At 43.6% G+C, this 12,745-nt stretch overlaps 1 protein-coding gene across 2 annotated transcripts in view; it reads right to left on the reverse strand.

Annotated features, from left to right (window-relative positions):
* LOC115482552 (transient receptor potential cation channel subfamily V member 1-like) overlaps positions 1 to 12,745 on the reverse strand; it is a 53,347-nt gene that overhangs the window by 38,727 nt on the left and 1,875 nt on the right. For both annotated transcript variants that reach the window (XM_030222428.1, XM_030222427.1), the window contains exons 2-4: positions 8,695 to 9,022; positions 3,711 to 3,853; positions 1,449 to 1,601 (exon numbers count right to left, since the gene is read on the reverse strand). In XM_030222428.1, the coding sequence (XP_030078288.1) occupies positions 1,449 to 1,601; positions 3,711 to 3,853; positions 8,695 to 8,951 (553 nt within the window). In that variant the 5' untranslated portion in view covers positions 8,952 to 9,022. The remainder of the gene's footprint in view (positions 1 to 1,448; positions 1,602 to 3,710; positions 3,854 to 8,694; positions 9,023 to 12,745) is intronic.

The raw sequence follows: 12,745 nt of genomic DNA on the forward strand, positions 1-12,745 counted from the left end.
CTACATGTGGGTACAGTGGGTTTAGGGTGGGTTTTAGAGGGCTCACATTTACCACCACAAGTGTAACAGGTGGGGGGGATGGGCCTGGGTCTGCCTGCCTGAACTGCACTGCACCCACTAAAAACTGCTCCAGGGACCTGCATAGTGCTGTGATGGAGCTGGGTATGACATTTGAGGCTGGCATAGAGGCTGGCAAAAAAATGTTTTTTAATTTTTTGGGGGGTGGGAGGAGGTTAGTGACCACTGGGGGAGTAAGGGGAGGTCATCCCCGATTCCCTCTGGTGGTCATCTGGTCAGTTCGGGCACCTTTTCGAGGCTTGGTCGTGAAAAAAAAGGGACCAAGTAAAGTCGGCCAAATGCTCGTCAGGGACGCCCTTCTTTTTTCCATTATCAGCCAAGGACACCCATCTCTTAACCACACCCCTGTCCCGCCCTCGCTATGCTGCCAACACGCCCCCTTGAACTTTGGTCATCCCCATGACGGAAAGCAGTTGAGGACGCCCAAAATCAGCTTTCGATTATGCCAATTTGGGCAACCCTGAGAGAAGGATGTCCATATTCCGATTTGTGTCAAAAGAAGGGCACTCTTCTCTTTCGATTATGCCCCTGATAGTGACCTCATGAGAGATGGTTATTTTTTCAAGTGATGTATCCAGGCTCACATTGCAATTCTATGATCAACAAGCAACCCCTGGAATTGTTCCCTGGATTCTATGTAAGTTGCCCAAAGTTGGGTACAGAGCCCAGATGAGCATGTAAACTAATTAGTCAATTGGGTGCTAACCAATTATTGATGTTAATTGGAATTAGCTGGCATTTAATTGGCACTAATTTGGATTTGCATGCACATCTGCCTGTGCACTATTCCATAACTCTGAATGCCAAAAGTGTCTTGCACCAAACCAAAAGGGGGCGTGGCCACAGGAGGAGCATGGGCGGGTTGGGGCATTTCAAATATTTAGGCACAATATTATAGAATTCTGGGGTTACACACCCAACTTGTGTGCCAGGATTTATACCAGATTTCAGCTGGCGTAAGCCCTCACACCCAAAGTTGGGTGTGGGAATCCACTCTAGGTAGTATTCTATAAAGAGCATTCAGCCCGGAACACCCTTTATAGAATAGCGCTTAGCGTGGATTTTCCCCGGCACCTAAATTTGAGTGTCATTTACTGAATCTGGCCCTTTATGTCCTACACAGTAATTAACGTGTGCACCATGCAACATGCAGTCTGCATGTCTGTGCACCTGCATTTCTAGAGGCAGTTGTTGGTAATAAGCCAGTCTTATCCCTCTTCAAAGATATCCCATAGCATCATTAATGAAGGCAGTCTAATAAGGAAGGATCATAAGTTCCAAGCAGTTGACCTGCTCTCCTTATGGATCCTTCCACTTCCGGGGTCAGCAACCCCTGGATTCTCAACAGCAATCTCCTTCTGTAGGTTTACCTTTGTAGCGCTGGTCTGTGAATCCTGCATTCACCAGCTCTTCCAGTTTGCCTGTTTTTTTGGCTATGTCCAATAACAAGGGGATGGTTTTATTTTCCCCATTTTTTAGGTTCAGCATTGCTTTTAGCAGGCAGGTTTTTCCAGTGACCGGATCTGTTAAAGGAAAGAATATATGAAAGTGCATTTCTATGGTATAAGTGACTGACATTTCTACTATCTTCCATAGTCCTGCATAGGAAGGGATGAAAGATCTGTGGCCCTTGGCAAAATTAGAACTAACACAGGTCTTCTACCACTTGAGTTAAATGAGAATCTATGTAAAGGAAAAGGAACTACAACATTAAAGGAACGGACAGAGGAAAGAAAGAGAAAAAAAAAAAAACCATCACCATTCTGCCACCAAACTGGCCCTCAGACTAATGACCTAGCTCAGAACTGGTGTGTCACAGCTGCTCCCCAGATGTGTTGCGGGCAGAAGCAGACTGACTGTTCTGGCAACCGAAGACCCAGAGCAGCAGGGGGCCCAGTGCTGCACATCTCCCTGTTTCTTTGACTCTCCTCCCTCACCACACACCACACACCCCATGTCTACCTTAAACCACGTCTTGAAGGAAGTTCCCCAGCAGTAGTAGTAATTCACAGCAGCTGCTGCTGCTTAGAGCATCTCTTCTGCCCTGACCCACCCCCACATAAACAGGAAGTTGTGTCAGAAGCAGGTGGGTTGCAGTAGAAGAGAGGCTCCAAGCACCGGCAGTGAATTACTTCCACTTCTGGGGATCCTCCTTGAAGATGCGGTTCACAGTTTAAGGTAGATCTGGAGGGGAGAGAAAGAGAGAGGGAGAGAGGTTGACCGGTGGGGGTTGGAGAGAAAGAAAGAGGGAGAGATGTTGACCGGAGTGGGGGTGGAGAGGAGATGAAAGGAAGGGAAAGAAGAAAAATAAAATGATGGACCTGTGGGAGGGATATGGAAGAAAGAGAAAAATTCTAAATCTGGGAAGTTGAGGGGAGTTAGGGATAAAAGAGAGAAAAGCCATGGACTGGGGTTGGGGGGAGAAGCCATGGACTAGAAGGGGAGAGAAGCCATGAACTGGGGGAAGAGAGAAGCCATGGACTAAAAGGGGAGAGAAGCCATGGACTGGAGGGAGGGAGAAGCCATGGACAGGAGGTGTGGAGGGGGAGAAGTGATAGACCTGAGGAGAAGGAGGGAAGAAATGATGGATCCAAGGGATGGAGTGGAAGAAAGAGAGAAGTGATGGACCTGAAGGCAGAGGAGAAGGAGAAAGATGTTGCACCTCAGGGTCAGGGAGGGAAGGAAGAGAGAGGAAGAGATATTGGAACACACGGGCAGGAAGGGAGGGAAGAGATATTGGAGCACAGAGGCAGAAAAGGAGGGAAGAGATATTGGACCACAGGGGCAGGGCAGGGAAGGAAGGAAGAGAGAGGAAGAGATATTGGACCACAGGGGCAGGGAGGGAGGGAATAGATAACCTTGTAACAAAGCTGAATCTGTTTCAGCTCTACAGTTTCTGCTGTTAAAGAGGACTCATGTGAACTACTGTGACTGGTTAGCTGAGAAAATGGCAAATTCAATGTTCCTCACATTTCATCATACTTGATGAGCATGCCTGGCCCTACTGAATGAATTGGTTATTTTTTCAAGGATATCTTCTACCAAGAACCCAGAAAAAAAGAGACTGTGGTCTACAGTCCAAGAACACCAGAGTAAGTAGTCTAGATTTAATAATGCAAGAAACAATATAAAACAGACCCAGCATCTTTCTGAAATGCAAATTACTCGGTGTTCGGTATAATTGTGTATACTTTCACAAATAATTAAATTGGTGGTATTTCTCTGTCTACAGCAAAAATTGTGAAAATACTATATGTGATGGTATGCTTTAGTTAGTATAAAGAAACAGATGACAGCGTTGTCACTCTAATGGTAGTAATGGCTCTTCATATAACTCCTGATGCAGCCTTTTTAGGCATAATGTCAGGTCTGTTTTAAATATTTTAATTGCATTATTTATTAATTGTGGATATTTACTTTGGTGTACTTGGTCTGTTTTTTTGGTTCTCTACCTTATATCAAAGACATGTCAAGGAAACTTATCAAACTTAAGTAAATGTTTTATACAAGGAATTGAGGGTACCATAATGATCTCTAAAGCTGGGATGAAATGTTAGCTTGATGATCAGTGACAGAATGACTCTGAGATGACTGAGGCTTTGCATCTCAGAAGAAACAGCACTGTGAGATACCTCTGTATTCTGAATTTATCAGAAGTTTCATGGTCCTGTGTAAGTAGTCAAAAAGGCCTCCCAGGTCCTCTATGTCCTCCTTCACCACAGCATCAAAGATCCTCTTCCGATTGTAAACATCCTTGGGCTCTGCTGAAGGGTCCCTGTCATTGCAGAATAAAATGCAGATTAGTCTAGAGCCTCTTAAATCAAGGAAAAAATTACAAATCAGCCATGCTAACAGCCTCCCCAAGCCCCTGACATCATGGAACAATGGGGGACAACTGTGAAAAATTCTTAGTCATGGATGGAGTTTTCAATTCAAATGAACTTCACTTTCCACAATTTCATATCCAGCTTATGTCAAAAAATCCAGCTAGTGGTAATGTCAATTAAGCATGTTCTAATTGAATTTATTGATCTCTTAATAAATGACTGAGAAGTGTGTGAATTGTAAAAGGTACCTATCTTCTCTAAGCAATAAAGAATCAAGAAATTACAAAAACAAATGGAGAAAAATCCTTTTAAAAAGTACAAACCACGGAAATCTATAAAAATTGCTGAAACTCAGAAGACAAAATTTATGAAGAATGTTTCACAGATTATTTATCCCAGCAGAAGGCTGTAGATGCAGCCATGTCTCCATTTCAAAGCTCTTCGATGACAAAAAGAATTGTCTCCGATAGAAACATTTGAAGAGGCAGAATCAGAGTGATAGTGACTTTATAAAGGAATGACTCCTAGCTAGTGCAATGGAGTGGACACCTGTCACCTGGCTATTGTGACAAAATTACAACTCCAGGTCTTAATAAGCACCATGTGGCAGTAACACAGTATCAGTCAGCAATGTACTATCAACTTCATATCAAGGGGCTCTCCCTGCCGCATGGCCCTCAGGGAGATATTTAGTAAAAACAGAGATTAATTTAACAAGGACACGATGATCCGGGCTCATTTTCAAAGCACTTAGCCTCCCAAAGTTCCATAGAAACCTATGGAACTTAGCCTCCCAAAGTGCTTTGAAAATATGCCTCGGATCCCCTTCCAACATATCACTCGTCCAGATTATATCATGTGCTTATCAACTTCTGTATGCAGTGAAGGCACCAACATCACCTAAAGTTAGGCCCCAATTTGCATGCTTAAATTATAGAATACTTAGTACTCACATGCATGACTGTTACATAAGTGCTAGCTGAGCCCAAACCAGTATTCTATAACTTTTTAGCACACAACTCGCTTAGGGGCCCTTTTACAAAGCAGCGGTAAGCCTGTTACCTCTGGGCTAGCACAGGAGTTCTTAACGCCACCTCAATGGGTGGAATTGTGCTCCCCCCCCCCCCCCCCCCATGCATGGCCACGAGGTAAGTGAAGTCTTACCGCGCAGTCATGCCATTTTTTGGCCTTTATACCCACCTCAGTAAAAAGGGCCGCAGCACGCGGCAAAAAGGGCCCTTTTTACCACAGCTTGGTAAAAGGTCCTCTTAGTGTATAAATGCAAAGGGGTGCTCACAGGAGGAGATGCATGGGTGGGGCTTGGGCATGTAAACAATTACAAGCATAACTTATAGAATTAAAGCACTGCATTTAGGCCCATGCATTTACACCTATTATTGACATGGCATTAGTGGGCATGAATAAATGTTGAAACATAAATGCCAATTATGCTAATATTTTATAACAGAATTTGGATTCCCAGATGTCATTATAGAATTCACACTCAGTGCACTGCATCTTGGCACCCAACTTTTGCTGCCATTTATCGAATTGTCCCCTAAGGTCCTTGATAAAGATGGCCGCCTTCTACAGAGAGCATGATACAACTTCAGACCTCAGGATACTACTTCTTGAACAAAGCCAATCATCGTTTGCAGTTTGCACATAAACTATAGCAGTTTCAAAGTATTTTGTTTGACTTCTGATTTAAAGTAATCAAGTCAGGGAGCTGTCCTAATGTCATGAACAAGGAACAGTGGAGCCTGTATGCAAAAAAGTACTCTAATGTCAGCAGGAAGTGGAATCTATAGGGTGAGGCTGAACTACATAAATGATGCCTTAGTTTGGTTAGTTCTAATTGTAGATGTATAAATTAACATCTGGTCTACTTCAGTGTATTGGGAATGGAGAAATTTGATGAAGTAGATCATTTCTGACCACAATCTTGGGCTATTTAAATATAAAAAAGAATTCTATAATTGTAATGTGTGTGATCAAGAACTGTTGGTAACCCAGAAATCACCACACCCAGCCCAAGTGCTTCTGCACTGGTTAAAGGCTGAGACTGGCCAGGAGTGAGGACAGCTGCCACCACATAGACTCCCTCTCATGCTCCAAAAAGTTCTTAAATCTCTCCTCAGCCTTAGCTGAGTTCCAGCTACGTCCCACTCACAAAACTTGAATTTAAAATGAGTTTCCTCCCTGCCATGTTTTTGTTGAATTGTATTTCTAGTCCCCTTCCAAACAAATGTCTTTCCCCCCCACCACCACCACCACATCCTCACAAATAAATCCTGTATGGATCTGTATGCCTGCATGTGTGTCTGCGTGTATTTGTATACATGTGTTTTGTGAATGTATGTGTGTGTATGCATGTCTTTATGTATATGTCTGTGTATGTATATGTGTATATGCATATGTACCTGTAAGTAGGTGTGTATATGTGCAAGCATGTTATGTATAGATATGTATGAATGTGTATGTGCGTTTGTGTATATGTATGTGTGAGCGTAGGTGTATCTTTGTGCATATATATCTTAATGTATAGGTATGTGTGTATGTAGGTATGTATGTATGTGCACTTGTGTTGTGTATCATGTGTATATATATACATGTAAGTGTGTACAGGTGTATTCTCTGCATACATATGTGTGTATAGGTGTGTGTGTGTGTGTGTGTGTATGTTTGTATCATATGTGTGTGTGTGTGTGTGTATATATACAGTATATGTGTGTGTGCATGTGTGTGTGTGTGTATAGGTGTATCTTTGTGTATACATATATGTGTATAGGTATGTATGTATGTATGTCTGTGGATGTCACATGTGTATATACATGTGTTTGTGTATAGGTGTATCTGTGCAAACATATGTGTGTGTATGTATGTGTGTTGATGGATGGTGACATGGCAGAGGAGGAGTGTGAAGGGGGTAACATGTTGCTCTTCTAATTTACATTGTCTAGTGCCTTTATCATTTGCTCCATTTCCTGCCTAACTGCTGCTGTTCCAAAATTGTGAGCTATGATCAAGTGAACAGAGAAAAGTACAATGGCTCCAGCATGGAGAGAGTCCTGAGGACCCCAGAGCTTGTTGGGTTTTCACAATCTCCACAATAACTATGCAGGTGACCCAGCATATATGCAAATTAATTTCATGCATATTCACTGTGGAGATCCTGAAAACCTGCCTGGTTGTGAAGCTTTGACAAAAAAAGAAAAGCAGTCCAACCTATGTTTGGCTTATTCCTGCTGTACAGCACCTTGGATGAATTTCTTCAAAAAAGGCAGTAAATGAATTCTAAAAATTATAAATAATGAGGTAAATATTCAGCCAGCAGTGGAGAACATTTTGCTGACCACCACCGGCAGTATTCCCAGATAGTCAATGAATGGCCATGTCCGAGCTTCGGCTTAGAATATTCAATTTATACAGTGCCAGCTAACACGTGGCTGGTTAAACCAATATTCAGACCTTAACTGGCCATGGGTTACCACATAAAGAAAGGACTGCATTTTATGTCTCTTATTTATACAGTTATCCTGGCTGGTTAAGTGATGAATATCAGCATTTAACCGGCCAACTGCTGACTCCGCCCCGGAACACCCCTAAAACAGTGGCGTAGCCACAGGTGGGCCTGGGTGGGCTGGGGCCCACCCACTTAGGGCTCAGGCCCATCCAACAGTAGCACATGGTAATGAAAATGCTGCTGTCCACAATACTGGCACCTTCGCATGTTCAGTTTTCAGCGCATGCCTGCTGCAGACTACCAAGGTGGAGACTGGAGAGAAGCATTTTCCCACCAGCTGAGATATTTTTTTGATGTGGGGGTGGGGGAGAGAACATTTGGTGCCCACCCACTTCTTGCCTAGGCCCACCCAAAATCTGCTGTCTGGCTACGCCCCTGCCCTAAAATTGCTGGTTTTCACTTAGACCCGAACCGCTAATTTTCAGCAGCAATAACCAGTTAAGTGCCACTGAAAATTAGCCGATAGTCCCAAACAACCGACTTAACCAGTCAGTGGTCATTTAATAGCTGGTTAAATCATTTTGAATATCAACCAGAATTAATAACAGCCTGTCCTCCTTCTTTCCAGGACCAAAATGGACCAACAGATCTGAGCATCTCACCTCTGATGTTACCTTCCCAAGGGTCGACTGCTATAACTGAAAAGAAGCAGACAGGATGCTTGGAACAAATGTCCTTGGCATAACCTCTCTCTGCAAAGCACTTCAATAGTAACTGACATGAATCATGCCCATCTACTCCAGGTAAAATGGATACCCACTAATAAGCTACTCCAGTGGTTCCCAAACCTAATCATGGAGGCACCCCAGCCAGTCAGGTTTCCAGGATATCCACAATGAATAATCAGAAGAGAGATTTGCATGCAGTGGAGGCAGTGCATGCAAATCTCTCTCGTGAATATTCATTGTGGATATACTGAAAAACCTGACTGGCTGGGGTAACTCCAGGATTAAGTTTGGGAACCACTGAGCTACTCTATAAAAATGACTTTAAGGTTATCTTAGTAGCAATGCTGTTTTCTGGTTAAAATCACCTCTCTCGCATGTTCAGTGACTTGTCAGTACTTGCAAAACTTAGGATGTATTTGATCCAAACGTAATATCACTAGGCACAGATCCTTCTACCAGCAATGATGTCACAGCTCCTGAAAGAACCATCCAGAGCTCTGCATTCCTCAGCAGGAGTGTAAATCACTGGAGGACTCCCAGGACCCTGGACACTCTCTCGCAGCGTAGTGTCATCTCTTTGATCTGCAATACCTACTTGTTTCCATTCACTTCTATGGTCTCCAAAAAATCCAAGTTGAAGCCAATAATCTCAGGGAAGCAGTTACTCTCTGGTTGGTATGGGGACTCCATGGGGGCTTTTCTCTTATCATCATCATCTTTGCTGTCTTTTGACCTTGGGGGTAGTGAATCCTTGTCATGAGCTTCCAGAGAAAACTTATTGCGATTGGTAGGTTCCTGCTGCTCTGAATTAGAATCAGAATCTGAGTCCGATTCAGAGTCTGATTTCGGCATCTTCCTTGTGGGTGAAGTTCTCAGATACTGAACAATGCACTAGGGAGAGCCAGAAGACTCACAGACGTTTGCTAAAGAGAAAGACAGGGGAAGAGGAAGTAAATATTAGAATCACAGTCAGGAAGTATGCTTTCTGCTCACTTTTTAGCTCTGATGTGCAGCATGGCCTGACTCTCAATCTTTTGAAGACTCCTAGTGCAGCAGCAGCCTTTGACCCCTTTCTGTACCCACTCCTGTCATCAAGAATTTAGTCCAGTCCTGGTTTTCAAATCCACATCCCTAAACATTCTGGTCTTTTTGATCTGATGAAAAGAAACAGATTCTAATTGCTCAAATCATGCCAAGAGACTGGATAGTATCATTTCACTGAAATGAACGAATTGGATCCTAGCATTAGACTGGCCCAACCTGAGGAATTTCAGCAGAATGATGGAAAAATAAATTTCTGTATGAAATGGAACCAGTTTCACCACACACTATGATACAAAGTCAAAATTTGTCCTTTGACTCCCTATAAATGTAATTAAAGTACATGAATGTATCACAGACCCCCCCAACCCCCCTCTACCTCATTTCAGATCAAATCTGGACCTGAAACAGGAAGGTAAATAGAAAGAAGGGGTATGACCAGCTCACAGATGCATCCAGGAAAGACAATAGGAAAACCGCACCTTAAATTAAATCCCTTTATTGGTATCAAAAGAGAAATACCATGACATGGCACCACATTTCACCTTGGGCTGCTTCAGGGATTATAAGCAAAACTAAAACTCTGTCTCTCGTAGGCCCTGCCAGTTAGAGCCATTAATTTCCAATGACATCCTCAGTCACTGGTATATCCTTTCTTCTCAGTGTTGTCTGCTGGGCAGGAAGTGACTGGCAGCCATTCAGGGTGTCTCCCCCCTGCAGGCTACAAGAACAGATGAGATGGGTGGGAAGGGGCCCATTTATTTAGGCTTGACCTGGGCCCACAAATCCCTGTTGGTAGCCTTTTCTACCCATCAAATACCAGTACTAGACAGAAACATTAAAGTTTAATTACAAATTTGTATTTCTTGATTTTATGGCCTTTCCTGATAGATTCTGCTCCTCTGGCTATGAGTTTCCTGCACAGTTAAAGACCCAAGATTTGATTACCAAGAAACCTCTTCAGATTGTGAGATGGAAAATGCAATTTTCTTAAGTGCCTCCTATGAAAATGTGCTGATAAATGTTTGGATTGCATTAAGCGATGAGGCCAGATAAGTACCAATTGGCCCATCCATTCTGCACAGTTGTCTTTCTCTCTGTTTCTCTTTGGCATCTGAGCTTATAAATCCCCATATTTAAACAACAGCATCTTCCCCAATGTCCCCTATCCAACTTGTCAACCCAGTTCCCATTATATCTGGATTTGTCTGTCCCAAGCGTATTTAAGGGGCAGACATTCTGCACTAATTAACCAGACAGGAGAGGCCCCTACCCAGTTAAGCTGCGCTAACCAGATTGGGAAAGAATATTCCTTGGCACTTAACTGGTTAATGCTGCTGAATATGTCTGACCACTGTATAACCATCCTGTAAGTGCTGGGTAGTGTAGGGGCAGAATTGTGGCAGAACCAGATGTTCAGAGCTGGTGCCCAGGAAGTAGGACTGCATAAAAATCCATCTTAATTATGCCCGGTTACTTACCCACGTACCTGCGCTTAATATTGGCAGTACCCAGATAAACTATAGTGACCTCTGATGAGCAAATATTCCGTGCCAGAAGCCAGATATGGTCCCAGCACTGAATATCCAGGTCTAATTCAGCCTATGACAGTGTTTTTAAAAATACTGACCATCGTGGGCTAAACTCAATCTACTGCTGGCCATCACTTCTGTTGGTTGGCTATTCCAGGCATTGATATCTTCTCTTTTGATTCTTAAATGACCCCCAGTTAAACACACAGCTCCCCATCATCACCAAGCAGCCACCAAAAGTAGTGACGTTTTTTCTGGCACGTCCGCCCCCTGCCTTCAATCTCCCCTCCTCCCATTCTTGTTGGTTAATGTTATAACCATAACTGCTCCATAACAGTTACCCCAGCCTTTCTGGAAGTCCACTGCAGCCATATTCATTTCCCAGAAGGCAGCATGGCTTGCACCCCACACAGGGCCGCTTTTACCTATGGGCAAAAAGAGCAGCTGCCCTGAGTTGAGGTTAACAAGGGGCCCAGAAGTAAAAGTAATCCTAAACGCAAGGCTCACTCCTGCTCCCCACAAGTGCTCATATAACGACTTGGGGAGGCTAAGTTTCCCCAGCCCAGCCATGATCTTCCCTCCCAACTGCAAGTCATCCCACCAGATAACATTTGGAGTCAGAGCTAAATGGTGTCTAGCTTCCCTCTGGTACAGCAGCTTCCTTCCCTCCCTTTATATCCCCCAGTCCATCAGTTTCATTTCTCCCATCCCCCCTCCCAATCTAGCAGCTTCCTTACCCCCCTCCCCTTCACCAGTGAAGCTGCTTCTTGGAGAAAGAAATACAGCACAAAGCTCTGGACCCACTGTCTAGACCATGCCACTGATGGCTCTGCCAGACCTGTCCCTTGTGAGGTGGCGTCCTGTTTCTGAGAGACAAGTGGCAAATAAACGCAGCAAAGATGACAATGAAACAACGCACAGTCAGTGATGGCGTTGTTAATATTTTAATTCAAAACAAGGCATGACTTGACATGGGCCTGTGTTTCGGCCACCTGGCCTGCATCAGGAGTCCAATGCCACTTATGATACTGAACTTTGGTTCCTATGAACCATAGACGTTGTTGGTCAATCAACATTGGCGATTGTGCTACACACACTCTCACTCCTCAGTCGTGTGACGAGCTACAATTGAGTTTCTAATCCCAAATGGACAGGACCAGTAGAGCCATCAGCAGAAGGAGCTAGACAGTGGCTCTGTGTCTTTGTTTTATTTTTTAATTTCTTTTACTGGCAAGTGGCTTGGCAGGCAGGGGGTATGGAAGCTACTGGACCAGGATGGGGGGAAAGGAAGTAACTGGATGGGTGGAGGTGGGGGTATGGGTGGATCAAAAGGCTACTGCTGGACTGGGAGGACTAGAAAGGAAGCATTCACTGGGAGTGGGGCTGGGTGGGGCTCAATGTGGAAAAGGGGACCCTTCGTCAAAGGTTTGCCCAGGGCCCCATAAGTACTCAAAGTAGCCCTGACCCCAAACCCGCTCACTCAGATTCTGGCATGGTTTATGCCCCCTTCTGCTGTGAACTAACATTTCCTGAATGGTTCACAAAATTGTGAACTCTGCAACACAATGAAGAGAGATGCCCAATGGACGTTATGGCGTTCTATATAGACTTCACAACCTCGTCTGCTTCAAACATTATTACTAATTTAATAATATTATACTTGTATAAGAACTTTTAAGCAGAAAAAGATTTCAGAAAATGCCCCAAAAGATTGTTTACTGCTTGTAGGGGTCTAAACTCAGTCATCGATCTCCAAATTCTCTTAATAGTGATGCATAGCAGTCACAAAATGCTCTCAAACTATGTTAATCTCATTTTCTGGTGTCCTTGAAACAACCTCAATTCACTGAAACTCTTAAAGAATCCACATGGAATTCTTGAAAACAAACTCATCTCGACTGGATGACAAAACAAAACAGTTCCTGAGCTGCTTCACCCCTGGAAATTAATGGGGTTTGTCTTGGCTCTTCATAATTTGTGTTTGGTACATTAATTTCACCCCCCCATTCTTTCCTATTATGGTGCTGTAACAATGAATACACGACAGAGGAGTTTCTGATAAACTGGTTTTAA

The sequence above is a fragment of the Microcaecilia unicolor genome, chromosome 13, assembly GCF_901765095.1.
Source record: "Microcaecilia unicolor chromosome 13, aMicUni1.1, whole genome shotgun sequence".
NCBI classification, from domain to species: Eukaryota; Metazoa; Chordata; class Amphibia; order Gymnophiona; family Siphonopidae; genus Microcaecilia; species Microcaecilia unicolor.